This window comes from Lichenostomus cassidix, chromosome 6 (assembly GCF_008360975.1).
Source record: "Lichenostomus cassidix isolate B80296 chromosome 6, HeHo_3.0, whole genome shotgun sequence".
Classification (NCBI taxonomy): Eukaryota; Metazoa; Chordata; class Aves; order Passeriformes; family Meliphagidae; genus Lichenostomus; species Lichenostomus cassidix.
The window spans coordinates 26,095,403-26,122,266 of NC_139487.1; the positions used below are offsets into that span (position 1 = coordinate 26,095,403).

The 26,864-nt window shown below is 39.9% G+C and overlaps 1 protein-coding gene across 5 annotated transcripts in view; it reads right to left on the minus strand.

Moving 5' to 3' along the window:
• The window catches only part of OGDHL (oxoglutarate dehydrogenase L), a 55,687-nt gene that overhangs the window by 26,338 nt on the left and 2,485 nt on the right, over window positions 1-26,864 (minus strand). For 2 of the 5 annotated variants that reach the window (XM_085064104.1, XM_085064109.1), the window contains exons 1-6: window positions 22,311-22,447; window positions 17,715-17,949; window positions 10,956-11,135; window positions 7,709-7,811; window positions 4,296-4,411; window positions 2,368-2,522 (exon numbers count right to left, since the gene is read on the minus strand). In XM_085064104.1, coding sequence (XP_084920230.1) covers window positions 2,368-2,522; window positions 4,296-4,411; window positions 7,709-7,811; window positions 10,956-11,135; window positions 17,715-17,921 — 761 coding nt within the window. In that variant the 5' untranslated portion in view covers window positions 17,922-17,949; window positions 22,311-22,447. Of the gene's footprint in view, window positions 1-2,367; window positions 2,523-4,295; window positions 4,412-7,708; window positions 7,812-10,955; window positions 11,136-17,714; window positions 17,950-21,900; window positions 22,124-22,310; window positions 22,448-26,864 lie in introns of those variants that run through there. The other 3 variants (XM_085064108.1, XM_085064107.1, XM_085064105.1) reach the window with 3 other exon arrangements.

Here is a 26,864-nt window from a genome sequence, read left to right on the forward strand (position 1 = left end):
TTCCCAATTTAAACACTTTTCTCATGTACACAAATACTGACCACTGAAGTGGTCAGGCAGAGGGAAGGCAGAGTGACAGCAAAGAAATCTCTTCTATGACTTGAAGAAAATACAACAGAGAACCTGTATTTTCTAATACTTGTAAAAAAATCAGAGTAGAAAGCACACCTATTCCATAGGTCTCATTCAACAGCAAGGCTCCTCAGACTGTGTGATGTAACATTTGGGAGTGTGCCAAGAAGCAGGACACTGGTATCTCTGCCTCAGCTACAGCAGCAGAATGATGTCAATCCCTGACAGCTCTAAGCTCTTTCCTTCTTTAATGCATTTGGGCCAGAGGCAATGTGAGTGGTTAAAAAGCACCTTTTAACAAACATTCAAAGGATTATACATTGTAAAGCTTGGAGATACAAAAGGCAAAGAAAATATATCTTCATGAAAGTAACTGTATTGGTTACATCATCTGTGCAGTGCCTCGACTCATAACACTGCCATAATCCATTAATACTCAGCTTATTCCTCACTTAGAATGCTGACATTTACCTCTTTAGACCGAAGTCCTAAAGGCAGTGAAATGAATTGTTGCCAAAAGTCTCTCCATAGCTCACCCCTCAATACCTTACAATCCAGCCATCTAAGCAACAAGCCAGACCCTCAGCTGAGCTTTCTGCCAGAATTCCTCAGGGAAGTCTGTGGGGCTATGGCACTTTTTATAGAAAGGGAAAGTGCTGTCCCATGTGAACAACACGTCCCACAGGGAAAGGAAAGCAGTGCATATGCTATTTCCCCCCTCTCTGTAGCAGCAAGTTAAGCCAGTACTGGACAAGCAGCAAGTTCATTGCTTGAGGCAAATTGCCACTAAGCGTGCAGAGCTACAGCACTTCAGTCACACCTTGCCAGTCCCCTGCATGCCACTGTCACAAGGGCTGGCAGCTCAGGCCCTGTCACTGCATGCATTCAGTACACAGTGAGGAACACATCTGATGAAAGCTGGTTGATCTCAAAAGGGATTAATCTGTAAATGCTTGACCCTGCCCATATCAGGCTCCACATCAGGGTCTAACATGTTTACTAACGCATATATTAGGTACTTCAAAAATATACAATAAATATTTTACATAAGGAGGAGTTAAAAATTACCCTTTGTTCAATAACCTATCAGAGAAAACCACAAGGAATGAGAAATCCAACTTAAAAATAGTTTTCAGTACCTGGACTCTGTAGTAGTTGGAATGAACATGTTTGAAAACAGTGCTCTTGAGCAAAACAATGAAAACATGCGTTACAAAGCCATAAATCTTCAGGACCAGTTTTCTACAAAACCAGACTTTTTTCCTAGGTCATTTTCAAACAGTTAAATAAAAAGCACTCTGTTGATAGCTATGGATAGAATTTTTTGTAAAACTTTTTTCCTCCCCTTTCAGCAGACAAGTAGTTTGGTAGAAGATGAACATTAGGCTCCTTCATGCTACTAGAAACCCCAGATCTTTCCACAGCTTAAGGAATAAAACCACAAATTCTTGTATTAAGATAAATGAAGATGGTTCATTCTGAGGGCCTGTTAAACAAACTTACTCAAGTGTAATATTCACTTGACCATTAAGTGATGTTTCTGTTTAAGCAAAACTTTTCATGAGACATTGTAACATTGGCAAACAAAACACCTGGCAAAAATATCTTTTGACACTTCCAATGAGTACACTTCATTTTGAGGTTTTTGAACAAAAAAGCGTGCCTTTATAAATCTCTGACTCTTGTGTCAACAAAGGACATACAAACTGTTCCGGATTGTAGGGACTGAAATAAATCTTGTGTCTGAGAAGCCTTGTTTCAGAGGTAAGAGGATAATTCAGTCTCCGGGATCACAGTATTTCCACACACAGCCACAACAAGAGCAGTCAATAAGCTGTTTCCAAATGTGCTTCCTTATATTGCTGAGACTAAAACTGCTGCTGCCAGCTCATGCAACAGTACAGCACATCTTGGCACATCTCAAAATGAAAAGGGCAGAAACAGGACTTGCACCAACATTGTTCTGACACTTATCTTCTGAAACAGACTAGGAATCCTTAACACAAATGTATTTTACTAGTCTGTTGAAACAACTTTTCCCAGTTTACCTCCCCAAGCCAATGAAAACATCACCAAGCTTGCCACCAGAGGCCTTTTAAGATAATAGAATACCAAGTCACAACAAAGACTCTGACAGGTTGCTCAGAGCACACACTTTCCTTTGATATCACAGCCAGGTTAACTACACCCACGTGCACTCCAGATTCAGTGACACTGCTCACCCCCACCTCAGCAGCTTCTAGATCACACAGCCCCCAGGCAGCAGCCACAGAGCAGTGTCCCCGCCCAGCATACCTCATGGAGCGCACCAGCCTTGCCAGCAAAGTCCTTTTTTCCTCATTAGTGAACTTCATAACTCCCGGCGTCTCAAACTTCTGACGGATCCACTGGCACTGCTCCACATCATTGATGAACATGTACTCCAGGCCAATGTGCTGGCAGTAGGTATGCTAACAAGTGAAAACACCAACAGAAACTTTAGGAGCTAGTGGGCCACAAAAAAACAAATATGTTTTTTAAATTATATTCTCTGTTACTCTCCTGAAAGCTACCTTCTCTTCCTCTTCCACAATATCCTCCCCAAAGTCTAAAAGTGAATAAATTATTTTATTGAAACTACCTCTGTGCCACAAAGCTTTATCTACAAAGCAACATTTCAAAATTTTGAAAGTGGAAGATTCTCATCTGGTGCTACATTCAAAGTAGCCCAATAAGCCTGCCTTAAACTGAGTGGCACATTTCACCTCACTAAGTGCTTTTCTTACAGGCATAGTACACTCTTTTCTTTAGATGCAACAGCAAAGATTTCAAGTAATTTATCAAAATTTGTGTCTTTTATCCGATCTTTTTCAAATGTCACCTTCAATCAAGCAATAAAAACAGTGAGAAGACAGCTATGAAGTCTAATGCAAATTATCTGATAACTGTCAAGTTTCAGAAACCTGGAAATGTGAAAAAGAATCCAAGCAGCTGAGAGCCGAGAAAGAACAGGGAGAAATGCAAAGACACAACAAACATTTTACCTCCTTGTTAGTTTTTAAAATTTTTTCTTACCTTAAAAAGAGCATTTTATTAGGAAAAATATGTCCAAAATACAAGTCAACAGAACTAAGACCAACTGTAAGTTAGAGACAAAACCATTCTCAATGTAGTGTGTGCTCTCTACTGCATTTAAGGAGTTGAATGTTAACCTTCACTAAAAAAAAAAAAAAAAATCCACAGCTATAGAGAGAAGAGGAAAGCAGAGGGTTACCTCTCCTTAAAACAAATCAGTTCCTTAAGGCTTTTAGATTTTGCTATTAAATTTTTCCATTTATTTGCAGATCAAAAATTTCAGGATTTTCTCTTAAAAATGCTACACAGATATGCTAGAAGTGCAAAACAAAAAACAAAACAAAAACAAAACAAACAAACAAAAACAAACAAAAAAACCCCGCACAAACCAAATATAGAGCTCAAATGCACAACAAGATAACGTGGCTTAATAATTTACCATGCCTCAGCTAAGCCAATGTGAAAGCCAATCAACTGGGAATATCCAACAACGACTCACTCAGCAGTCTACAAATTCATTATCATTCCTGCTTGCTGCTTTGCTATTTAGAGTTCCCCTCTTATGATACTTATTCCTTCATATTAGTTTTTCTTTGAATTATTTTAGCTTTGATGACTTCTTATGGCATAAACCACATCACCTGTCAGATAATGAAACCCTAGAAAAAAAGACTGGGGATGGAAAACAAGGATCATCACTGTCTACAAGCCACAGCTGGGCTTTCAGAATTTGGTACCCAGCCTTCATATTTTTTCTCAAGTAAAGGTCTCACTAGAGGAAGGATCTGAAAGCAACCCCTGAACATCCTGAGCACTGTGTGCAAAGGTGTTTTATCTGTGGTACAACACTTAAAAGACAATTTCTAAAGGCTCTACCCCTTTTAAACAGTATCAGTTCTTTCCAGAACGAGGGCTAGAATTAGTATTCTCATATATTCACCTCTTTTATACTCAAATCTAAATCTACATATTTCCGATATCAAGGTAAGTAAACTGATGGTGCTGCTACCTCTAGAAACAGTACAAAAGGTTTTTTTAATGTAATTTGAATTCTTTACATGCTCTATTAATAACTGGCAAATGATAAAGGGGTTTTATGACTGACAGCTGGATAAAGTTCACTTTGGTTTGAATGAAAACAATCACAAATGAAAAAATGTCCCACTGACCTCGAGGCGTTTGATGATCTCTCGTAAAGACAGACTGTTCTCATTTCCTCCTATGAAGGTGGTTGTTGGCAGCTGAAAGACTTTGTCCAAATCTGATTCATGCAAACCATAAAACCCTACAACAGGTACATTATTGATTTGCAAAGTAGAAAAGGAGACAAAAATGTAACCAGCATTGTTTTTCAAACCATGGCAATTACATTTAATAAAACAGTATTAAGTAAGAAGGTACCAGATTAAAAATTGAAAGTGTGACTATTCTGAAGGTATCCATTATAAAATGGACTTTTGTCCATTTTGGATTTTTAAATAAATGTTTTAATTAAATCGTCATTGTTTGATTATAATTACGAACCACTCTTTCTTAAATGCTCAGATAAAACAAGTGAAATTAGAATCATCCAAGCCTTTTTTAATATTTTAGCATATTAAAACACATGTCATCAATTTTCCACACTACTTCTTGTAGCTCACTGTTTAGTAAAATAACCAACTCTATCATGAGCAACAAACACAAAAAGAATCCCTTCTCATAGACAGAACCAGTTGATTGGAAGTCTATTACATTAATAGACAGACAAAGAGAAAACACCCAGCTGTTTCAATAAAATGCTGTACAAGCACTCTGGAGAACTTTCAAGGTATTTCTATTCACCCTCTTTCTGTTTTTAAGGAAATTAGTTTGAAAAAACCATGTACAGCTCTAGTTCCCAGGCAGTGACCTTTTATAAAACGCATGGATTTCCACACCCCCACCATCTAAAAACTGTTTAATCTCATTGACTCATCTTGATTTGGACATATCTAAACTTGTTCTGGCCGAGAATATTATTTAGGAAAATATTTAACCTAACTATTATGCAATTTCAAAAGCCAAAATACACAACAGACAAGACAGAAAGACTGGTATGATTGCAAGTTAAAGGCCTTGTATGATACAAGTTTAACCTAAACCTGTAAAATGAAGGAAGGAAAAACAGTTTATTATAATTATAAGAAGCAAATGTACAACACTTATAATACACAATACATACAGTTATAGAACTGTATATATACATTAAAACTACATCTGCTCCTACATATGTAAAAATATTTGAAAAATTAAAAATAGATTCCCTATTTTTAAGTTCGAACTCTTTACCTTGATTCCACATAAGCTGCAGACATCCACTTTAACACTGATAAGACAGCATGCACATAACTAACTCTCAAATCAATAAAGTGCTTAAATGTTAAGTGACTTTTCTGAAGATGAAAGTGAAGCAGCAACTTAAAGGTGAAATAATAACAGTGCTTAGAGTTGAATGCAGGCCACAGGACTGCATTGCCACCACTTTTACTATTCAGCACTGTCAGTAAATAACATGTTTTGTGCTTTAAAAATAATATTTTTTGAATGTTCATATTGGTTTTAATAAAAATTTTAATAATATATCAAAATTTCAAATCTGGAATGACCAAAAAAGCATAGGTACCACTACTTCTCCGTTTTGGTATCCTAACAGGTTTTCTCCCAACAGGAGGGGAGAGTGACACAGGGGATGACAGGGGCTTTAGTGTCATTTGAAACAAAGCAGTGCATTTATTTCTTCACTTTTGCTGACTTTCCCTTAGATTTCAAAGGCTCTTGATGTCCTCTCATGCATAAACCAGAACACATACAGGAGTGATTTGGGCACACACACAACATCTGTGCTTTGTACCACAGCACCACGTATTTACTGAAGCATCACCTCGTGTTTAAAGAGATACAAACTTACTGAAATCCTGACAGCAATTCTACAGTGTGACTCATGCAGTAGATACATCTGTAACTACCTGCATTTTTAGAAACAACTCTCAGAAGAAATGTCCTACCACAAGGTTTCTCAAAAAGAAACCAGAAGATTGAACAAAGAAAATGCATAGAAAAATCAAACATTAAAATACTTTCTGTCCTGCCAAAGACCTTTCATGAGTTTCCTGTCCGGAACATTCAAGAATAGGCATTTGAGATCTTTCTCTATTTCTGCTGTGCCAAGACTAGGTTAGAAATTTTGTTTCCCCTCAAAAACTGAAATCTCCTCTGTTACACTCTCAAATACCATCTCATCATTCCCCCATCTCATTCAGAGGTCTGGCATATTTTTCCTATGGGCACGAGGGCATCAGTAGATGCCTTCTTTCCAGTCACAACACCCTGTACTAAACTATCTGTAGAGTTTAAAGAAATGTGTACTGACGTGCTAGCAGTCACCCATGCTCCAAACTAATTCTATTTGCTCAGTAAATGTCTCATGTATTTTCTAGTAGGTACTTTTCTTTAATTAAAGCTGATAAACTTCAGAGAGAAGACCCAATTTGTGTAAGCACCTCTCTATTTAGTCTTAGGCATCCACTTCCTTTATATGATCAGAACTGCTTCTTTCCCTGCAACCAAAATAGAGCAGCAGAGAAGCAGCAGATATGCTCACAGTAAAATTAAGCAGCATGTGTTTTATTTACTTCCTGCACTATGTTTTATGTCTGACTGAAAAAGCTTCCCTACACACCGAAGAAAAATTGATTCAGTGACTTCATCAAGTAGAAAACCGCATTTTAAACAAACCAGGTAGATTGAAGAGTGGAGAAAAATCAATCAGGTGTTTTTTTAGTCAAGTAGAGAGCAGCAAAGAAATTGATCAGCGCAATTTCTGAGACACAAGCCATCCTAACAATGAGAAAAACCTTTGCAAAAGCAGACCCTAGCACCCTATACTCTTTCAGCAGTAAACTGAAATTTATAATAGAAGATATAATCACCACTAGATTATATCCACAGGTAAAGAATTCTACACTTTCCACATTTTCTTCTGATAATTTCAAACAGACTTCTTCAAGATATACAGAAGGAATAAGTATCAGACACTAGAATCCAAATTTGGTATGAAATTTACCCTAAGTTCCTCCAGTGCTTTATTTATCACTTGGTTTCCCTGTTCACTAGCCTTCAGAGGTTCCCAGTTCAAACAAGTATGAAATATAAAGCTCTAAGATTAGTTTAGATTATCAGAACCTTGGCCTAATGTATTGATTAGTATTAATTTCTGGTGTGGTTCAAAAATAAAATATTTAGGGGGTTTATAGAGTGTTTTTGATCATCATTCATCAGAAGATGAATTCACAGGAACCTCATCTGTGATCTCAGAGTAGAAATTCCATCATCTTGAAATTTTAGCTTCATTACAGATGCTCAAAGGCACTGTGTCATGATACCAGCAAGTAGAAAAGGCAGAAGCTTCCCTGAAATGTGTCATCCCTGCCCAACTAGGTGATCTTTAAGGTCTCTTCCAATCCAAGCCCTTCTATGAATTTGTGAAATGCCTTATTAAATCACCCCAGCCCTGTGATACACAAATGAGCATTGCAAATAAGAAGGCACACAGCCTACACACCAAGTTTATCCATTGTGGTAATAAGGTCAGATGGAACAAATGAATCCAAGTCTGCATCCAGAATTCCAAGGGGATCTAGCTGAGCCACATGATGGCCACGGATCTGAAAAAGAAGGAAAGTAAGAAAAAAATGAAATCACACCAACAAAAGTCAGACAAAGGGAAAAAGTCAGTGATATCTCTCCATAGTTTGTATAACAGCCATTAAGTTGAACAAGCAAACAAGTTTTCCCATAAGAACGAAAAATAAACATTGTATCATGGAATACATACATCTATCAAAAAATACACATTAGAACATAATCTTTATTATGTCTGACACAGAATTTAACTGGGATTACACTGGAGTTTAAATAAAGAAAGCTACTAGAGAGTACACTCTCAGTCTCTGGATAAAATTAAGAAACTGTGATAAGCCTATAGATCTTACCATTTGCCAATTCAGTAATTTTGTATTTTTGCTTGAATCCTCCTTTCTGCACCTGCAGCATATTAAAATACAGCATTGCTGAACTAAAACACAGATTGTAGCTAAAGTAGTTTATACTGGCAGTGAAGGGATCACTCTTCCTGAGCTCTGCTCCACATCAGATGGCATCTGACAGCATCTATTTTCATTCACAAAATTTCAGAAATTTGATCCATGACAGAATTGATATTCAAGACACCAAAAAACACAAATTGAGTAGGGAATTTAGCCTGCTTTCAGTGATGAGTGTGACTGGTGTAAATGCATGCCACAAGTTGCTATAAACTAGTGCCTTATATTATCATGTAACATTGCTACAAAAGAAACAACTAATTGATCCAAGAGAGTCACAAATATAAAACAGCTTTTAATATGTCTCTTATGTGTGACTCCCATATACCAAGTTAACTCATTAAAAGCTTTGTATAGATCAATATATTAATAATTTCTCCTCAGATTTTTTCTTTCTAATAACAAATTCATATCCCTTGGGAAGAATTTCATTCACACTACTAGTATTCTAATTGCCCCTGAAAAAAAAAGTAACCATAAAATGCAATATGAACAGTGAAGTACATCACACAGCAATAGAATATGATTACAGTGTGGTTCACTAAGAAGGGATCTGTAAAAACACTGTTCAATTATTCTGTATTTGCAGGAGAGTTTATAGCAAAATGGTTTCCAGTCATATGAAACCAGAAATACAGCATCTTTTTTGGAACCACCAGCCCTGTAAACTGAGTCTGACTTTTGCGATTCTTTACATCTCATGAATCACCAGTAATGAAACTCTGACAGGCCAAATGATGCCCACAGCAACATCTGTGCCATCTGACTGTTTACAGCAGCACTAAGTTTATCTGACTGGAACAAAGCAAACAATTCTGTCTCAAACATCATCAACAGGAAAGAATTCACTTCCCTAAGTTACATCTGCTCTTCAGTATTAATAGGAAGAGGATGAGCAAGAATGCCAAAACCCAGAAAGACAGATAAAGCTGTGCCATATTATTCCAGGAACAATTTGGTCTTTAACTAAAAGACAGTATTGTCCCCAGTATCAAGCTATTTTTTAATAACTTCTATTATTTTCACTAAATACAGAAAATAGTAACATCTGCAAAAATCAGAGCTCAACCTTGTGAAAATACATACATAGAAAATTTTCATCAATTGCCATAACTTTGACTAAATGCAAGTACAGACTACCAGAAACTAGACCTTGATTTATCTGGCCTCACTTCCATTAAGCACACACATCTCACTGAAAATCCGTCTTTCAGTGTGCCCAGTGCTCTCCTTAGGCAGATTAACTGCCTTTTCAGAAGTCCAGCTCAACAGACCACAAAGCAGTTTACCACAAAACCCATAAAACACTGACAGGTTTGAGAAATGAAAATACTGTATCCTTCTCCATTTCATTTCATTATCAGGCAAAGGAAGGTCACAAATTATCATACCCTTTCAACACTGAATTTAGAGGGTACTAAATACCTTTTAAAAAGCAGACAGTTGCCTTAGGCAATCCTCTGTGACTGTTTGTTGCAGACACATGGGTGCCTGCCATTTATACAGACATTTCTGTTCCATCACTTGACAAATACAGGGAGCAAAATGGCAATCCCTGAACTATTTTCAAATAAATTGTGTCAAAGCAGCCTAACATTCTCCAATTTTCTCTAATACTTCACCAAATTTTTACTGCAAGCAAAAGTGGTTATTTTCTATGTACCCATTTCAAAGCAAATTATATATATTCTTTATATTCACAAATGTTTCTACTCTTTTTCAACACCTCTCCAACTCAATGGTGACAATGCAATGTGTACAAAAAAAAGGTCTTTTAAGAAGTTCCTCTTACAACACCAAACAGGATTTAAAATATTTAAGGTAGGGAGGAACAAATCTGCTCAGATCAAACCATAGGAAACTGCTTGGGAAGTTACCTACCCATTTAAAAATACTTGCAGAATATTTTGTTAAACACAGATGTCGTTTCCAGGGCTTCTTTTTTTTTGGGGGGGGAGGGTTGGTGCTTACATAATTTTTAAGCCTTTTATTGAAATTAAGATACAAGTCTAAACAAAAATATTTAAACTTGTCTTTCATTTGAAAACATCTAACTAAACCCACAGTCCTATTTCCAAATTCCTTCCTCTTTTACAAAAAAAAATGAAATTAGACTTCATTTCCTCATTTAGTGAAAGGGTTAAAAATCTGAGCATGAAATAGAGTCAATTTTGATTAACAGCTCTCTAAAAGAAATCAAAGTTAACCCAAACTCAGTAATGTCAGCTTCCCAAAATTCAGTTTCTGGTTAATTCATCATTTTTTTCTCTCTCTTTTTATTTATAATCCTGCTCAAATCAGGAATCCCAAAATTCACCTTGGATGTATGAGAAGGCAAGTACATTTCATCCTTTCTTAGAGAAAAGCAGTAACATTTAGAACCATAATACAAATGTTCCCAGAGGTGAAGGCAGACTTTCACAAACCAAAATCTCCATAAAGAGCTTCCAGGCAAAGTCAGATGACCAACATCAGGTCTGTGGGTAATCTGATTGAAGAGTTTGCTACACCAGGGGATCACCCCAGTCTCGATCCAACACTTCTGTGTTTAGACACTGTGCTGCAAAGAAAAAGCTGTCCAGTTCAAGGCATTTTGGATCAGAAGCAAGACGATAGTTAAGACCAGAAGAAAAATTACAACATTAAAAGGAAGAAGGTTGTCTGCAAAGGAGAGGCTTTCTCACACCTACCCCAAAATACACTTACTTGGTATGCTCTTATCAACGACTGCACAGCAAGGTGGTCTTCAACAACCTTTTCAGCTTTCCCTGGTCTCGGTGCCAGGCCGTGGCTCTGCAGATATGATGCCTTTCCTTCCAGCTGAGCTGGCAGATGGGGATCGTATGCTTGGCCAGCATTAGCATTTCGGAAAAACACATCCCAGGACTGGACACGTGTACAGAGAAGAAGCAAATATTTATTAACTCAAACAAAAGTCTAAACCAAAGCAGCTCTTTCAAGATGCAAATGGAACCTCACCACATTACAGTGTTAAACACCACTAATAGCAAAAAAAGAGCACTGATATGAACCAATCTCAGTAGCACCTGGGTGTTTTATTTACACAGAGCCCTTTTACTCTCATTTCTTACACTGAGCTTGTTCAGCAGAAAACTCTCCAGCACACAGGACTGTAAAGCATCTTCATACATTATCCATTCATGTGGCTCTTTTTAATTGTGCTGTTTATTCAGGCAACCAAGAATGGGAATGATATTATGCTGCTGGTAAAGAGCTATCAAGCCTATAAACAAAGAACCTTAATAAACTAAATCAATCAATTCCTTTAATGATACTTATAGAATTTATGGCACTTCAGGACACTCACTAATTATGCTAAATCAGAATCAGTCCTTAAGAGCTTTTCTTGAAGAAACTTTAAAAGCAATTAAAGCTTTTTTGAGTGAGACTTTTGTTCCAAGATCCTTTCCTCACCAGCTTAGGTTACCTTACTATGAAAGAAATTATGGGCCTTGTTTTAGATGCAAGTCATAATTTTAGAAAAGTACTTATCTCAGAAATTGAATCACAACAAACAAAAGATTCTTTTATTTCCTTCTGTGCTTTTACACAAGCTACTTTTCTCACATATGCCCAAATCTTGTTTTTCTGAACTGTTTCCATTCTGAGGTTGTCACTGTGCCAGGTTAGAATGGTATCAGATATATGAGTGCTAACAGAGAGCAGCAGAATGGGATAAAACATCTGAGATGTTTAGACTCAAAGAAGGAAGTCTGTGTAAAACACTTCCCTCAGTTGGCTAACTTCAGAAAACAAAAAAGGAAGCTATTAAAAAACTTAAATATCTTTGTGACTGGAAGAGGAGAACTGCAAGAGATAAATTTCTGTGAGGCTGTGAGCTTTGAATTAATACACTTCAAAGAACCAAGGACCAGAAAAGACAAGAACTAGACCAAAGCTTTTATTTTAAAAATATTACTTAATACACACATTAAAGAACACACAAAAGAATCTAAACAATATAATACAAACATGGCATGACAAAAATATTTACAAAATTCTGTTTTCTTTAACTAAAAGTCTTCATACTGAACTTTCTAAAAGCTTTAAGGTGTTCAGGCACACCATGAGAGGGGCAGCATAAAAGAGCTAAACATCACTCAACCTTTCAAGTTCAAAGTTGTGGAAGTGGGGGCATTCATTGAACCTGTGGGCAGGAACCTCATCATTAGCATGGGGCCACTGCCCAAGAAACACTGCTTTAATGCACCCCTCTTACTTCTTCATTCATATAAAGTTCCACCAGTACACATACAGTAAACTTAATTTATCACCCTGCTCTTAACGTGGCTTATCTAAACATAGCCTGACTTTTATATGCCCTGACAAATTAAGGCAGACAGATCATGTGTGGTGGCCAGCTCCAGACACACTGAGGAAGAATTCATTCCTCCTCGCTTCTCTTATTTATGCCCATTTCCTATGTTCTTCTTACCTTGACACTTTGCCAGGCACACTGAGATCAGAAATCTGAATTTACATCCTGTAAGTGGTCTACAAGAGCCTATTAGTGCAACTGTATTTCAGCTGGGATTCTCTCTATTCACCTTCTTACTCTGTATTAAGAAGAGTATTGTTATTCCATGCCTATACAGCACCCAGTCGGAGTGTCTACAGATCCCAGACAGTGAAAAAAAATCATAATCCCTTTTTAAACTACTAAAGTAATTTAGACTGAAGAAATTATTTGGGCAATACACAGTTATTAATTTTCATTAAACATTAAATTAGGAAATTCCAAACACACATTTGGATCCATGACATAGCTCACATTTAGTACTGATTTGAAGTTTTAATAAAGAATTTGCTTTGCTTATGTTAAGGTTTCTTCCTTACTTTTTCCAACACCATGACACACATGCAATGATGCTAATAATGTAACTATTCCTTTGTTGAGTAAAACCTTGTCATTTAGATGTAAAAGTTACAACAGCAAAGTCCCACAAACAACTGAATGTGTTTTAAGTGCTCTGTTGAGAGAGTTGTTAACAAAATCCAAATAGACCTGCCCAACAAGTGATCAGTTTAAGGACAATCAGCACAGGACTCTTTCTTCATGCAAGCTCACAAATATAAAGAAAATGTTTACATCTGAAGATGCAGCCAGCTGAGACAGAATGGATCCACACTATTTTTTCCTATCACATTTTTGAACTCATTGATTTGTTGGACAGGCTTGACATTTAATCAGAGAGGAGGGAAAATACATCATTTGGCTACAGAAAATTAGTTTTTACTAGATACACATCCATCAAAGCCTTTACAAATTTCTATAGTGTCTTTCAAGATTGATACCAGATTATAGTCTTCAAGTTCTGTGTATCAATGTCAGTCTTTGGCAACAGCATTTGCCATTTGACTGAACAGACAGAAGACCAGCCTGGTCTCACAGCAAACCTGCAGCTTTTCAACTAAATTAGTAAAGTTCTTCAACAAAATGGTAGAAGAGACTTATAATAGAAAAATACATCCACCAAAAAATTACTATAGTGATAGATGATACACTTTTTTTCCTTCTGCCAGCAAATCTATATTGTAGTTAACCATTATTTTCTCAAGTAATATAACATAATTCAAGTGATTCAGTAGCAACACTTTACTCTCATATAATAAACTGTGTTGCAATTAGAATAACAACATATTCTTTATCTTGAGGGTTTGGTTTTTTTTCCTAGTGCCATCACAATATTCATCAACAGCAGTGAGGACAGTAAAGCCTTAGAAAACACACTGAGCGCCACAACATCATTTAAAAAAAGAAATTGAATAAAATGGAGTCAAAGCAAAACAAACCCCCCACACTTTTTCGTAGTCCATAAACCAAGGAGGTGATTACACACTCACAGCAGAGTGGCTGCCTACAGGATAACATGGCAGGCATTATGTACTCCATAGCCAACCATGCAGTTTTGCAATTAATCTTGTGATAGTAATAACTGAACCTTGTCAAGCTTCTCTCTTATGATCTATGGCCCTGACACCAAGCTTCAAGGAGAAATAATGATGCCTTTTTCTGAGACCACGTCATTTGATTCTGATTGTTGCTTTGGCTACTCTGACAATAGGAAATTCAAAAGACAAGGGAAATCATCAGAAACAGATTTGTATAAAGAATGAAAGCTCTTATGTACATACATGCATATTCCTTGATACACAGCCATGATACACAAAGAAAGGAGAAATTCTTAGACACACTGATTATACTCATTGGAATGTGACAGCCCTATTTCCAACAGTTTTAAATAAGCATACACGGGAAGACATGTCCTGTCAAATCTGAGAGGGAAATCAGTTCAGAAGCCCTGATTAATTGGAGTTTCTAAGTACAAATGAATACAGTATGATTTGTAAAGCCCAGAAAAAAAATCAAGCTTTTCCATCTAACCAATGAAGAGGCACACCCCCTCTGAAAAGGGGCTATCCAAGAAGAAGACACATGAGGAGAAATAGGATATAAAAAGGAAAATGAGAAAAGAGAATGCAATGTCTAAATGCACAAGCTGGTTCTCTAAATCATGCTGGACTCACTGAATAAAACAATGAAACACGAGTGGCCAGCAGAGAGCCAACTTATAACAATACTATAACCAACACCACATGGTGTCTCTTGACATTATTGTCCACCATTTCCACTCCTTTCCATACCAGAACAACAAATCCATAACTTGTCTACAGTCAAAAATCACAGCAGGATTGTTTTTTTGTATTTTTAACAGAACAGGGTGATTTCAACACTTAACATTTTTAACTTGCTTTATGAAAGCTCAAATTGAACAATTCCTGTCAACAAAAATCTTGGGAAGCAACTTGCAGCTTTCAGCCAATGAAATTAGATGGTTTCCAAGAAACCAAAAATTAATTTTGTTGATGAAACAAAGTAAAATTAATTGGCATTCTTCTCCCTCCCCCTTTTTTTCACAGGCTGTTAAAAAACTAATAATTTAGGCATGAATATCTGTAATCCCTTATTTCCATCCATCATATTCTTTTAAGCCTCATGAATCAGTGAATTTACTTCAGTTCATTACTGTTGCAAGTATATTAAACAGAGTTAACCTAGAAAAGAATTCACACATTTTTATAATCATGCTGGTTTTGGCTGGGATAGTTAATTTACTACACAGTAGCTGGTTTGGATTTGAAAACAGGGTTGGGAATATAGAGATGTTTTTGTTATTGCTTTTGTTATTGCTGAGCAGTGCTTATACAATATCAAGGCCTTTCTGCTCCTCACCCCACCAGTGAGGAGGCTGGGGGTGCAGAGGGAGTTGGGAGGGGACACAGCCAGGACAGCTGACCCCAACTGATCAAAGGGATATTCCAGACCACATTATGCTCAGCATGGGGAAAGAAGGAGGAAGGGGGAACATTCTGAGTAAGGGAGTTTGTCTTCCCAAGTCCCCGTTATGTGCAACGGAGCACTGCTTTCCAGGGGATGGCTGAACACCTGCCTGCCCATGGGAATTGCTGAATTATTTCCTTGCTTTGTTTTGCTTGCGCATCCAGCTTTTGCTTTCCCTAGTAAACTATCTCTATCTCCATCCATAAGTTCTCTCACTTCTTCCCTTCTGATTCTTTCCCCCATTTCTCACACACATTCACGTGTGTGTGTGAGAGAGAGAGATTGCAAGTGGCTGCGTGGTTGCCAGCTGGTGTTAAAACACAAGAAAAATGCATCTGGAATCACTTGGGATCCACTCCCTATGCCACACCCTACATTCCTCTGTCAACTCACTTATTGGTTGCTGCTCAACGCACAACCTTCACCACCTCAAGAGGATCCACGATCAGACTGCGCCTGAACTGCCAGATGAGTTCGATGGCCTTTCGGCAGGATTTTCAGCATTTCCGCCTACCCCGAGCACCAATCCGTAAGGCGGGAGTGCGCAATTCCCAGCCGCCTTGGTTCAGCACCCTGGCCAGCTCCGGGCGGCGGCCCCAGCTCCAGCGCCGGGCTCTGCACTCCCCTGCCCGCAGCGGAGTGAACTCCCCAGCCCCAGAGATACTTGCAGGCTTTCACAGCAGCAAAATGCACTCCACTGCAAAGGGACTGAACAAGGAACTTCATTCATCTAAAAGGAAGGAAGTTCGCCAGCAGCCAATGTAATGTAAATAAAAGAAAAGACAAGATGTCACCTTGATGTCACCACACACACTCCTTATGCATGAGATCATCCATTCAGTGTCCCCAGTACAAAAGGGTTGATATCGATCTACAGCCTTGACACATCATGAGGGCTTTGCAGAAATTAATTCAGTGCACCCAAACAATGTGCTACCCCACTCCACACTCGTGGAGCTCAGCTGGCAGCTACTGGACAAGGGCTCAAAGTCAGATGAGAAAGAGCCACTCCTGAAGAAGGTCCCTCCATTCCAAGTTAAGCCTTAACATAAAAGACCTAGGATCTATCTACTGCATGAATAACAGTCTTCAGAGTTGGCACCACATATGTCAGCTTTCAACAAGACTAAGTTCATACACAACATCAAAAAAACCCCCAAACAAACCAGCTACAAAACCACCCTTTTTAGTTTCCTTCTTTGTTTCTGCCCTCAGCATGCGTCACTTCCTCACACTCTAGACAGATTATCAGACTTAGAATAACAACTTCTAAGTGACATTTTGATATATATGCCTCGAGAATAAGGGAGCACACAACCAGTTTGGTAAACATTTTGGGCAAAATTCACATTACTTCCAAGAAAATGACTTGTCTTAAAATTGATCACACTACTCAACAACTTCTTAAGTTACTGTACATGTATCACCATAAAAGAGCCCTCCTTGTCAGCAGAAAGCTTGTTAAAATATAAGTCTACATATTTTGTCCACAAGAAAGGATTTGGATAATAGGTTTTTAAAAAAGCAAACAAATGTATATTGCCTGGAGAGAGAAGGAGAGACACAAAATTCTTTTTAAGATACTTAAGAAGAATTTTCTCACAATTTCAGATTCAGTTTTAAGGTTAGAGCTTCCTCAGTTAAATCTAAAGGGAAATGAACATTCACGTTCTTCAGACAGTTTAGAAGTACCAACATCAACACATTATTTAAGTATAACATATTCTCCAATACAGCCTCATTATAAACCAAAAAATTAAATATATTTTATTCTTGGATCTTCTTCCCGATGTAACTAATTACTTAACTAACTCCTTGACCAGCATTTCCATGCAGGAATAAAGTTTCAGAGCAGCTTTCTATTTCTGGTCTGGACTTCTCATTCTTTCCGCTTTGCTCACCATGCCTGTGGCTCCTCTGTACTTTTATAGTTGCAATATCACATCTTACAGCAATCAATATGTGGGAAATTAATTTCACATTTTTCATTTCACACAAGACCTTTCCCTGAACTTTTTATAAAAAAAACAAGTTAAAAAGTAAAAAGAACCTGTTCCGCTCTTAACCCAGTATCATCATTTACAATCAACTTTTAGACTTACCTTATGTACGCTTTTAGGGTTTTCAAGCCATGCATAGTACATTTCCTCCACGTAATTGGAATTACTCCCACTCAGGGATGGCTCTGAGGTTCCTGATGAAACATACCGTCGGCCATGTAAAAACGCCCTTCTGGCTGCATCCTGCTTTTCCAGAAGTTTAAAGCCATGCCTATTCAGCGCAGCTGCTAACAACTTCAGATGACTCATGTTTGTTTACTAGACAGACGATCCAAGTCTATTAATAAAATAAAACCAAACTTAATCAGAAAAAGAGGCAATGAATTGCAGACACATTTCAGCCTCACAGCAAAAACTGAGGTTTCTGGCTACAGAGCTCTGGTACAAAGCTCAGGCCTAGGCACAAAGCTCCCTTTCAGAGTTACAGTCCCAGCAGTGGAATTGCTGCTGATGGCCATCCTCACATCAGTCAGCTCCTCTCACAGCTTCTGTAACTGATAACACCACCCTGCTCCCTGAAGCAATCACCATTTGTACTGCCTGCCCCCCAGAGCAGCTCCCTGGAAAAAATGGGTCTGCTAATCATTGACTTCTCTGGAGCTCTTGGCAATCCCAACTGCTGTCTCTCTGTTTAGAAAGCTGTGGCCTTTTACCGAGTCAGGCTGAGGTGGGGTCAGCAAACAGTGTCAGCCACAGGTGCTGCGGATAACAAAAAGCTGCTACCTCAAATTTCTGCCACGAGTAATGGAGCTGACTAAATAATTAGAAGCATTTAGTGGAGTGTTCATATTGACATTAGCATTCAACCAAACAGTGAAACACTGGGAAAAGGCTCACTTTAATTTGTTTTCCTAACTAGCAACATTTATCTTGTGCTTCCAGAGATCTCTGCTGAGCTTTGTAACAAGGAGAGCGGATTCCCCGCAATTTTGAATCGAGAAACTCCATTTTTCAATTTTATTTCCCACAATGGGAAGAACAGTAAGGGTTGAATCTTCTGAAAGCTGAACACCATCAGCTCTAATGCTAACAAAGGGAATCAGAGCTCACCTTCAAATGAAAAAAGAACAAATGCATCTTACAATTAGTCCCAAAATACTGTAATCTTAATGCTAAAATTGCTAAAACTGCAAAGAAAGAGCAATCATGTAAAAATAAATTATTAGTTTCATTTTTACTTTAGAAGTATTTCGAATGCTACAATAACATGCAGGATAAGGTATTAATCTAAGCAGTAAAATTCAAATTTAACTCCAAGGTGTCTCTCATTTGTTTAGCTGTCCATCTAGAGAAAAAATTTATTTGGTCCAAGGTAAAACCCAAGGTTTTTTGTTGCTTGGTGTGAGTGAACAATGGCTAAAAACTGAAGTAATGAGCTGCCAAATGAACTTTAAAGTTTTTTAAAAACAACATTGCCGTTTTGAGTCATAGAGCAAATTTTAGTGTTACCTATTACATGCTAAGATTTCTTTAATTCAAAAAGTAATAGATAGCGTTAAAATTTCATAAACATTTTCTGTATACAGATCCCATTAAATTATTTTCTCACTGTGTTTCCTTGTATAGCCTCCCCTCAAAAAAACAAAATACAAGGTTATAAAATGCCTAATTTTCTAAGGGCTAGGAATAGCTATATTTTTCACCATCCAATTTAAAAGTTAATATTGATCTTTTTTAAAAAAAGGAAATATAAAGGGCTCCTACTAAATAAAACAGTATTGCTGCTTGTTCTTCTCTGGCATCACATGTTTAGCTCAACGTCTATTTTAAAAGCTGATGACTAGATCCTTTTCTTAGTCACTGCCTTCAACTGTATCATCCCAGCAGTGAACTCTCCTTGATCGTATCAAATTCCCTTGTGTCCTCTTTCAAGACTTCTGCAGCCTTTTCACTCTCACCCACCAGCACACCTGACCCATAGCTCCTAAGAGCAGCTGCCATCAGCCACTTTCTGGTGGCTCTAAACAAGCACTTGTCCACAATCTCCATGAGCCCAGACACATGGAAAGTATTCTTCCAAGGAAGCATCACTGAAACTAGCACACAGTCCACATTTAAACCTATAAACTCTTCAAAACCACACACACCTCTCTTCTCCTGGCATTTGCAGCAAATTGGCAACAGGGGCTACTGGTATGCTGAATCCCTACTCATCAGTGTTATTTCCTACCAACTTAAATCCCTTGTCATTTCCCACTTCACAGACTCAAAGCTTACTACAACACCTGTGTCAACACCCAGGGCTCCCAGGCAGCTGACCAGGCTCTGACCAGGGCTCCCAGGCAGCTGGAGGAACACAAACACCAGCAGCACCATTTGGGAAGCAGATTAAGTCCTGCAAAGGCTCAGTGACTGCAAAAGCATTGACAGAGCTCATATACTGTCTGCATACACAACTCTCTGTAAGATTTAACACCAAGTATGCATGATGTCATTCCGCAAAACTTGGTGAGATTTCAACATGTTGTAACAGTAAGAACAGAGAGGTCACCATGGCACTTACAACTTCATGTCTGTGCCCATTCTGATAGAAATTATTCCAGCTACCTTACTGCGTGCAAATTTCACCCCCTACCACAAAACCTCTGCACACATACCTCAGGGGGAGACACTCATTCCTAAGGGATTACCTACTCTCATTTAAAGTGGTTTGTAAAGATTTCGGAGAGAGAGGGCAATGAGAGGAAGGTTTTTCTTAGTTTATCATACTGCAGTGGCAAGCTTCTTAAGTATAGGTAATTTTACACTTTTTCTTCATAATATGTCTGCCTGAAGAATGTGTAGATCTTTCTTCTAGAAGTTAGTAAAGAACACATAGCAGAATAACAAAAATTTGTCATGGAGATTGGAAAACGGATGCAAATAACATAATATATAACAGAAAGAGCTTGTAAGTGGTACCAGTCACATCCATCCAGTTCCATTTAAATTTCAAAATGGGGTCAGAGCCATATTCCAAGCAGTAACTACTGAATATGCAATCTATAAAAGCATATAGGAGCTATGTCACTCCAGTCAGATTCCAGTTACAGATTAATATGACTCAAAAACCCTCACTTATTCCCAGTTCTTCCTTCTGTACACATCGCTCTACAGCACAGATGTCAGCTGTCAGCAGCTAAACAAACCAGAGACCACCAGCGTGATCATAGACCATCCCAGCCCACTCAGCCTTGAGACTGTCAGTCAGAAATCGGCACCCAGGACAGCAGGCAGGAGTCAGGAAGAGTTAGAACTGTTCCACTTCACTATGTTTCCTAAACCAACCCTGAAATGAACACAGTGATTGGAAAGGGATCAAGCTGAGCTAAGAGCAAACTGAAGGATGGTATTAATTAAATCTCTACCGGAGGTCAAAAATAAGAAAGAAGCAGTGAACCAAAAGAACAACCTGATATTTAATGCACCAAAGCACCCTCAAAATGGTGGCTGTGAATGAAAACCCTAAGCAACTGAAAATTTCTGCAGCTGTTCTGTCTCAAGCAACAACCTAGCTTTCACCTTGGCACTTCCAGCTCTAGATGTGACCTAATGGCATGGACGGTCTTGTGAACTATTCTACCCAGGTTTCTAGAGGGTCATAGAAGCATGTGGAAAACAGAGAGCAAGACACTTCTGAAAAAGAAGGTTTTATCCAGCTTTTTCCAAAATCACTTTCAGTACAAATATACTGCACATATGAATCAATATCCTCTTGGTATTGCCTGTGCCCTTACTGAGTTTCTTAACACACATGAAGCCCTGCTGCCGATGTTAACAAATGTTCTTTATGCTCTGCAGAAGTAGTTGTTAAAAAGTCTGGCGCATATTTCACAAAAACAGTCCTTCATCCACTATCATGGCTGTATTCTCCTATATTCCACATACAGCTTAATTTTAAAATTATTTTTAAAATTCAATAATTCTAACAAAATCAAGGCAGACAGTGAAAAAAGTGGATTAAGATGACAAATTTTCTCAAAAAGACTCTCATATATCATTTAAATTAGATATACATGGAATATCCTTATTAAAGAAGGCCATTTCAGGGATATATACCTCCACATGCTAAATGTTTCTCTTCCCCCAGCACAGATATGCCATGTTGGATAGAGAATGCTGATTCTCCACACAGAAAGTTGACCTGCAGGACGTTTCAAGCAGCGCAGTGGCGACAAGGCGCACACCGAGAGTCTTGGGGAATGGAGGCACCTCGGGGCATTAAAACTGAACAGATTTACTACCCTACCATCGGAAAAGCGCCTTCAGCGGGTGCCAGAGGGGTAACATCACCACAGACTCCAAGCGCTGTAGAAGAGCAAAGGGGAGTATCTGGGCAGGTCGGGTCTGTTCTGCAGCCTCCCTGTAATGCCAGGACACGGCGTCCTGGTCACCCTGGCCACCGGGGGCCGGAGCCTGCCGGGCTGTCAAGGCGCTCCCGACCGCGACGGGGCTGAAGCATCACCGCAGCCCGGGCCAGGCCGGGCCGTCCCCGCTACCCCCCGCTCCGGGGCCCGGCCGGGCCTGCGGCGCGACCCCGCCTCAGCCGCACGGCCAGAGGCCCCGCCGCGCCGGGGGCCTGCGCGGGGGACGGGCCCTGCACGGCGGCCTGCACGGCCTGGCTCCGCCGCCCCCCGCCCCTCACCGGCGCGGACAGACCTGCGGGGGCGCGGAGGCAGCGGCGCATCCGCGGAGGGCGCGGAGGGAAGGTACGGGAGGGAGCGCCGGGAGCGTCGGCAGCGGCGGGGCGGGAGCCGCACCTGCATCACGTGAGGCGCGCTGAGGTCACGGCGGGGCGGGGCGGGGCGGCGGGCGCTGCACCGGCACACTGCACCCACCGGGCGCTGCACCGGGCACTGCACCGGGCACTGCACCGGACACGCCCAGCCCGGGACACGCCCGCGCTAGACACACCCACAGCCCTGGGACACACCCATCCCCAGACACACCCGTTCCCCTGACACACCCGTCCCCGGACACACCCAGCCCCAAACACACCCGTCCCCGGACACACCCGTTCCCCTGACACACCCCTCCCCGGACACACCCCTCCCCGGACACACCCCTCCCCGGACACACCCAGCCCCAAACACACCCCCCGCCCCTCAGAGCCCCCCGGCCCAGGACCCATTGCGGTCTCGGTGAGCGCAGAAGGTGCTTCGGTGCTCCCACCGCCCAGCTCTCATCAAATGTGTGAATACAGGTGAGCACACGCCTCCGGTGAACACCTGTGACAGGGAATGCCTAAGGAAACCCTAAGGACAAGTTGCTCGCACCACTCCTGTGCAGGAGTGATAGAAAGTTTCACAAGGGATATATAAAGTGTCCCAACGACACACAGGTTTGCTCTGCAAAATTTGTACATGAAGGAGACTGAACGTATTGGACCTTAAGAAAACTGTAGTACCTGTGTGTGAGGCGTTTTTCAGACTGAGTTATTGTCCCAGGTTATATGGCCAAATATAAAACGCAAGACAATGCTATTTCAAGTGTTCCTTTGCTGGTGGAATTCTTATTTATACCTTTCAAGTTTTCTCCTGGATGCCTTCAAACTACATGTCTGTCCCTTTTCTCTTATAAATCAGAAATGACATATTTTTTATTTACCCACTCTTAATCAAGTTACAACCAAGATCAATAGCCTATGCATGTGGCAAATTTCGTATTTAGATAAATATTGACACCATCACATACTTGCCAATGTTTAGTAACTTTCAGGGGAAATAATAAAATTGATGGGAAAACTGGCCACACCTTAAAAGGAAGGAAGAGAGAAAGAGCTATAATTTGTTTTGTGCTAAGGATATAGTGCAAAATTAGTCCACCAGGGTCAGATAGGCAGAAATGGCAAGTAAAAATCTTAGGTAGAAACACAACAGGTTTCATCTGGGGTTTTGTCATCTAACTTTCACTCAGGTTTTCATGAGGCTTACTAGTTGTTACAATTGTTGTTTAGAGTAAAATAATTTCTTCAAGATGAAAAAACCCTTAATCCTCACATAAATACATCAAAAACCTTATTATCATCTCAGCAGTTTTCCTAGCAGCTGTGCACCTTCAGGGGACTGATAAATACTGCAGAGCGAGGGTGTGAATGATGTGTTCATGTTTTTGTGATACAGTGTTTAGTGCAGGGAACAAACAGATGGAGCAGGGATGGGGCACAGGGAGCCCCCAGGACAGCCCATCCCTCACTCAGTGCTCCTGGGGAGGGCAGCCCAGCACCCCTGCAAAGGGAAATGGGTGCTGAACTGGTACCTGCAGCTGGACAGATGCTGCTTGAGCCTTCTGGCAAGTGGTGAAACATCATTAGATGCTGCAGCTACTAATTGAGTCTTAACCTTATTATGAGCAGACAGAAGCCATCTTTAGAGCAATCATCTTATGCTGACTGAACATAAATTCAATTAAAAATTATAGTGAGGACAAGCAGACCTCTCCTCCACTTTATAGGGAAACCCACAAGTCAAATCTGACTGTGAATACCATTGCAGTGAACAGAGTAAACATGCTTGGATGGACACTAAGATATTACAGTATGCTTCAAGTGCTTATGTTGTTCCCAGAAGCCTTTGCCCAGTTTCGCATTCATGGGGGGTTTTGTTTGGTTTTTTTCTTCATTTGTTTGGATTTTTTGTTTGTTTTGTTTTGGTTGGTTGTTTTTTTTCGTTTTGTTTGGGCTTTTGTTTGCCTGGTTGGGTTTTTTGGTTGGTTGGGGTGGGGGCTTTCTTTTTTTTTCCATTTTTAAATTCTTCCCACAACGGGAAATTGCGTGCTTGAAAAAGCAAGATTCTGGTTTATTGTGATTTGGAGCAGCTCCTAAATTCTCCAATATTTATTGTGACTGGGTTGTCCCACCAGCCTGCCCCAGGAGCTTTTGGTGTACTGAGCCATTGCCTTACTGCTGCTGGCTTCTGGTGTCACTTTGTCACCAGTCCGCACCCCTGAGCAGCACTTTCTTGCCTCTCATCCATTTGCTCTCCAGTGAGCCCATGATGGACAATAACTAATTTGCTCATGATTCCTATTTCAATTCTTACCATTTCCATTCACAACTCACATTTACCTGCCCATTTATGTGTCCACTTGTATACTTACCTCTCCCTCTGGCCAGTCAAAAGGAGATCCACACACTGGCTTTGCTTCCTGCTAAAACCATCACACTTTGAAATTGGCTGGAATGGAAACATATCAGCAGAACAAAAACTTTGAAAAAAAATTGCAATTCCTAGCACACACAGAGTCAGGTGTGCCAGCTTGCTTTGCATGGTTCTCATGCCAGCTCCACAGTGAGGAAGTGTTATGTGTTAGAAAAGTTTTACACTGGATAAAATGTACAGCACATGATAGTCACAACAGCACCCCTGTGCTGTCAGATGTGAAATTGCCTGCTGTGCTGAAAGACACACTGCCTCACTGTGATTTATTTTTACATTTATCCTTATCTTCTGTAGCAGACCAGTGTGAATCTAACAAGTTTGTTTACTTATTTCTGCCTCATTTCTGTCTTAACTCAGGCATAAGTTAACAAAACTAGATCCAACCTGTTTAAACAACCCAAAGCATGTTTTAACAAAACTAGAACCCAGCTGGTTTGGGAAACTCACTGTGCTGCCCACTGAGGGCACAATGTGCTTGTTCCAGAGTATGGCGCTGCACACCCCTCTAAAGCCTTTCTCCTGTCTTCACTTGGGTTTGGTATGAGGGTTTTCCTTGGCGGATCAGCAGCCACTTGCAATCAGCAGAGTTCCTGCAGTTAATTGCTCCACATAACTCTCTCTCCAACACAGCACGACTTCTCAGTGGGCTTGTTTTTTCAAAGGGTAATCTCATAGGAGGTGGTCTGGGTACAGGATTACTCATAGAAAGACAATCTCATTAATAGCATCCCCCCCCGAGATAGATACATTTATGTATTTTTGGCAACTCTTCATTGTCGTTGGTGATGTAACTCCACTAAAGACAATGTTTACCAGAAGTTCTCTTCAGGCCAAGCCAGAAACTCCATTTGCCTTTATTTCCCAATGTGTTTATTACACAGACTGACTACAAACTAACAGAGGTTCAAATCTAAAGCACCATCTCTTCTCAAAGCAAGGCAATTTGGATGTCACACAGGACTCTTATTATGTTTGTCTAATATTTAAATCTGAGACCTAAAAACCTTAGAGCACCCCAGAACAAACAGCTCCAACAAATAAGTCAGTCAGTTTTCAAAGGAGAGGCTTTGAGGTAGGTTGTTGCTTTTCCTAGGTAGACATTTCAAATAAGTGCTAAAACCCTTTTTTAATCCCTTGTTTTAGTCAACAAATAATTCATCAAGCTTTTCTCCCTCCCCAGTCCTACATAAGAGAAGTATCTTAATTAAATTTGATACCTCCTGCAGAAAAGTTTAAGTGACAAATTGCATACGGGTTATTTCTATTCCCTTTGCTTTCTGAAACTTTGGCTCTGTGTGCCACAAGCTTCAGTAATATTCCTGACTTCCCTGAATAAACATCCCATGGTAAAGGAGGCATGTGCTGCCAGAGGTCTGAGGGACAGAAAAGTCAGTCCCAGTTTCACACAGCTACTTGTTTTGGGCAGGTCAAAGGTGAGCAAGGAAAGCCAACAGCATGCTGGGCTGTGCCAACTGAAGCACAGCCAGGAGCTGGAGGGAAGCAATGACTGCCCTTTCCTCAGACACAGGGATAACCTGGCAGGGGGAGGGAGTTCAGCAGGAAGACAGAGCCAGCAAAGCCAGGCTCTTCACAGTGCTGCATGGCAGGAGGATGGGAGATGGTGAAATAGGAATGGTTCAATCTAGACACAAGGAGAACACTTTTCACTTAGAAGATAAAAAATATTGCAACAGGGACCCAGAAACATGGTTCCATCATCCTTGGAGGCATCTGGACCCTACAGAACAAAGCCCAAGACAGCCTCCAGACCTCCCTGGTCTGAGACTCCAAGCTTCCTTCAAACCTGACTGAAGTACCTATGACTTGTACCAGTTTCACAACAGAAGATATGTCAAACCTAATGGTAAGCATGCCATCATTATTTGGTCAACAGAAAAACTCATATGGATAGTTTTATATGGATAACAGCTATCCTGGGTTTAATTTTTCTCTGTTCTAAAATTTCAGGCTGTGATGCTCTGGAGAAAATAGGTACAAGTACAGAGTGTTTTACTGGAAGACCAACAACACCCAAAACTGCTCCGTCCGATTC